The 4,050-nt window shown below is 48.8% G+C and overlaps 1 protein-coding gene across 1 annotated transcript; it reads left to right on the top strand.

The window, feature by feature from the left end:
• The first annotated feature begins 776 nt into the window (after positions 1-776).
• On the top strand, positions 777-2,938 carry LOC307130482 (uncharacterized protein). Its single transcript, XM_079823479.1, has 4 exons — positions 777-1,645; positions 1,737-2,207; positions 2,279-2,618; positions 2,764-2,938. Exons 2-4 carry the CDS (start codon positions 1,904-1,906, stop codon positions 2,795-2,797), a joined length of 678 nt encoding a protein of 225 aa, XP_079679605.1. The 5' UTR covers positions 777-1,645; positions 1,737-1,903; the 3' UTR covers positions 2,798-2,938.
• The last annotated feature ends 1,112 nt before the right edge of the window (positions 2,939-4,050 follow it).

Below are 4,050 nucleotides of genomic sequence, written 5' to 3'. Positions count from 1 at the left end.
GGTCCACGACTTCTCCCAGGACGAGGCCCCACCTGACGCCCCGCCAGAACAACCGTCAGGTTCCCGCCCGGCGGAAGACCAACCCTCCCAGTGCTGGAGGAGGTAGAGGTGCCGGAGCAGGGTCCGGCTGTTGAGGAAGAGCTGTCAAAAATCATTGGTAGGAATCCGTTGATCGTCATCATAATCCTAATAGTGCTACAGTTACTCAATACGTGAAACTAAATCAATGCTTTGTTTGTTTTTCAGAGGAGCTTTTCCCATCGATGCGGGAGGAAGTCGCCACAATAAATCTTTCTTTTTTGGACTGGTTTTGATTGTTTTTAATTGGTTTTAATGTGTTTTAATGTTTTTTTAATGTGTTCCTATGTGAAAGAAAAAAAAAATAAAGAAAAAAAGAGTTCTTATAATTGTGATGTTAAGGAGAAGGCGAGGAAGAAGGTGGTGAGGTCATTGAGGAGGCTGGTGACCATGGGGAAGCTCCGGATTCTTTGGGATTCGGAGCCAGCAGTCCCCATGGTCCACGACTTCTCCCAGGACGAGGCCCCACCTGACGCCCCGCCAGAACAACCGTCAGGTTCCCGCCCGGCGGAAGACCAACCGCCGGGTGACCAGCCCTCCCAGTGCTGGAGGAGGTAGAGGTGCCGGAGCAGGGTCCGGCTGTTGATGATCAGCTGATGTAAATCACTGGTAGGAATCCATTGATTGTCATCATAATCCTAATAGTGCTACAGTTACTCAATACGTGAAACTAAATCAATGCTTTGTTTGTTTTTCAGAAGAGCTTTTCCCATCCATGCAGGAGGAAGTGCAGACGATACATTTTTCTTTTTTTGAATGGTTTTAATTGTTTTTAATTGGTTTTAATGTTCAATGTGTTTTTATGTGTTCATTTGTAAAAAAACAACAACAAAAAAACAGTTCTTATAATTGTGATGTTGCATGATTGTGTTTATTGTGTTCTTGTCATTTTTGGCTGCAAAACAAATTGCATAAACACAGTGTGTTGTCACTGTGTGCTCTCAAAAGACCCGAGAAGTTAAGTCAAATGTATCCCAATGAGTGCACCGAGCATGGCACGGGTGGTTCAATCCATAAACATTGATTTACAATGTGAAAAAGCATCTATAAATACTGTGGTAGGGGGCAAATTCTAGTTAAAATTAATAAGAATATCTCGGTAACGCAGGGGCCCCCTCGACTTTCGAACTTTGACGCATTTCGCACTTTTATTTTGCTCAAAGTTAATTCAAAAATTATTGTAGATTGCCCGATTTGCTTTAAAGCGTACAGCCAGCTCAGCCAGCACCTAAGAGTGAGAAACAAGGAGGAGCGGAAACTACTCCTCTCCATCCCATCCGGGAGGGTAGACGTCCGCAAAGGTACCTGCCCCGTGCTAGGCTGTGGTAAGCCGACCGCCCGGATGGACCGGCACCTCAAGGCCCACACGGAATTGACGGCCGGGGCCGAACACCAGGCCATGGACTCCCTCAAGAGAACAAAGATCCTCGCAGACCTGGCCAAGCTGCGGGCCAGCGACCCGGCAGTTCCCATGTCCTCTGTGTTGGACCTCCAGGAGGCCGGGGACCTCGGGAACCACCCCATCTGCACTCTGGGAGACGAGGAGCAGGAGCAGTGCCAGCTTTGAGTCAGTACCTCTTGTGCTCTCTGTCGCTTTCTCACCTTCTCTGTGGCCGTTGTTCTGACTGACCCTGTCGTTCTTGTGTGTTTTTCCGCAGATGTCCTACTTGAGGAGTTCCGAGGCCACCAGGAGGGAGCGGATCCGGGCCCGAGGCTAGTGAATAATGTAGCCTGCAAAGTTTTCTGTATACGGAATTTTGTGGGCTACACGGCGGCGGGGCAGACGAACCTGGCCAGCCTGGGCTTCCTAAATCAGACGGCGAGGATGGGGTCTTGCCTGAACAACCTCACCCAGGCCAAGATCGCGGAGCCGACGATTCACCACTATCTGAAGAATGTGGCCCAGTTCCTGGCCTACGTGACCGAGACCCTGCCGCCCACCAGCAGGCTCTCCCGGACAGTAATGGTGGGGCTGAACCGGGAGATCCGAAATATGATCCGCTCCGTCCGGCAGAGAGTGGTCATGCACGAGGTCAAAGTAAAGCAGGCCAAGGAGGGCCGCCTTATCCGCAAGTCCACTATCTGCCAGTGCCTGGCCAAGGCAAAGGTTGCCATCCCTGAGATCCTGGGTACGTTTTTGACTCCGACCTCCAATACACACACACACACACGCTTGACACTTCTCCCTCTTTTCACGCAGCCCGCCTCCGCCAGTCACCGAAAAGGACCGGCAGTCAATCTATGGTGGAGGAGGGGCAGAAGGCGAGGCAGGTGTTGGAGCAGGAGCCGGGGCAGGAGGCGAGGCAGGTGTTGGAGCAGGCGGTGGGGCAGAAGGCGAGGCAGGTGTTGGAGCAGGCGGTGGGGCAGGAGCCGAGGCAGGAGGATTGGCCCCTCTGTGATAACCCCAACTGCCAGATGTTATGGGAAGAAGAGGAAGACCTCCGCAAGCTTCTGGACAGTCTTAGAGAGACTTTATACAGACTGACTCACTGCTACCACCTGCTGTGGAGGAGCCAGCTCTCCAGACGGACCGGCACAAGGTATCCCAATCCACAACATCTCCACGGCTGACCGCTTCTACGCCATTAATTTGGATGCAAAGCAGGCGGCTGATTCTCATGCAGCTTGTTTAACCGTTTGTGTGCGTGTTTGCTGACTCTTTTTTCTCTTTCTCCTTCTTTTCAGAAGTTACCCAGCCCAGGGAAGAGGAAGTTCCTGATCCCCCTTTCGTGCTGTCGCCAATCCCTCTGGATCTTGAAAAAGCGGCAGAGGAAAGCCACCCAGTTTTTTTCCGTTTTCAATCTGCTTACCGTTCATTATTTTGTTGTTCCATGTGTTCATAATAAATGTTTGAAAGGTTTATACTCTCATGTCTTTTCTTGGCTGCAAAACAAATGTCTTTTACACATTTAATATGAATAAAAGAATGTTAAATTAATTGTAAAAAAAATTTAAATAATCTGAATTCTCGGAAACTGTTGCATGATTTCTGGGAATTATTATCACATATGGTAAAGTACACCGATCTGATAGGAGGGTGCTGAGACGTAGACATGAGCACTGGTTTGGTGGGGTCAGGGCTGCCGAACCAGGCAGGGATGTTTCGGCCGGCCCGGGAGGGTCGTGGGAGCGCGTCGGCCGGCCCGCCAAAAAATTCTGCTGACCGGCGCGCAGCGACCCCGCGTCCACGAACCCGCTCCCCGATTACCGCTAGGATGTTTCTCGTCGATCTTCGAGCTTTTCGGACTACCTATATAAAGCAAAAATGTTTTTTTTTTTTTGAGCTATGAAAATAAATCAATAAACATGTTTGAGCAAAATAATGTATAATTGTATTTGGAATACATTTATTATAAACATTCGTAAAACACAGATTAAAATATAAGAAAAAAAAAAACAATAAATATCTGAACACTTCAGTGATTATCTACTTCCTCCTGCTTGGACTCTCCTGTGTATTATATTTACATAAATCTGCATTCATGCTGTCAACGTATCAAACCGATCACTCTAAACTAGGTGTTTAGAGTGCATTGTATCCAAAGTGGAAACGGGATCAACAAGTAGGTGGAAAACATCCTCATCGGATGGAGAAATCCACAATGATGACAGCAATCCAGACCTCGTAATGTTCTCTTGATTATAAGAGTGGTTGCAACACGACCATTTTCTAAAGGCGCCATTGTGTGTGATTACCACGGGAAGGCAATCCAATCTGCAGAAGGAATGGCCATGGAGGAGAGCATCCATGACGAAGCCGGGTACATGAGCTCTCTCACTGAAGGAGTGTAGACCAAGCAGGTGCTGGTTCTGGGTCCACAGAAGAAAGAGGAGGCGCAGCACAAGCTTGTGTGAAAGCACTGCTGGTTCCAGGAGAGAGCAGTGGATCCTCCGACCTGTCTCGGGGCCAGGTGAGGTAGTAACTAGTACATCTGTATCGTGCCCACAGCAGTCCCATAAAAAAGACGTATT

The sequence above is a fragment of the Gobio gobio genome, assembly GCF_949357685.1.
Source record: "Gobio gobio genome assembly, chromosome: 8".
In the NCBI taxonomy this organism is placed as follows: Eukaryota; Metazoa; Chordata; class Actinopteri; order Cypriniformes; family Gobionidae; genus Gobio; species Gobio gobio.
Note: the sequence above shows the minus strand (reverse complement) of the source record. Positions and strands in the feature narration are given on the sequence as shown.

Bases quoted from the DNA above. Each gene is read 5' to 3' on its own strand.
- LOC307130482 (XM_079823479.1), top strand. From the start codon at position 1,904: ATGGGGTCTTGCCTGAACAACCTCACCCAGGCCAAGATCGCGGAGCCG. The intron at 2,208-2,278 runs GTACGTTTTTGA...CTTTTCACGCAG, and splicing joins TGCCATCCCTGAGATCCTGG to CCCGCCTCCGCCAGTCACCG. The intron at 2,619-2,763 runs GTATCCCAATCC...CCTTCTTTTCAG, and splicing joins TCCAGACGGACCGGCACAAG to AAGTTACCCAGCCCAGGGAA.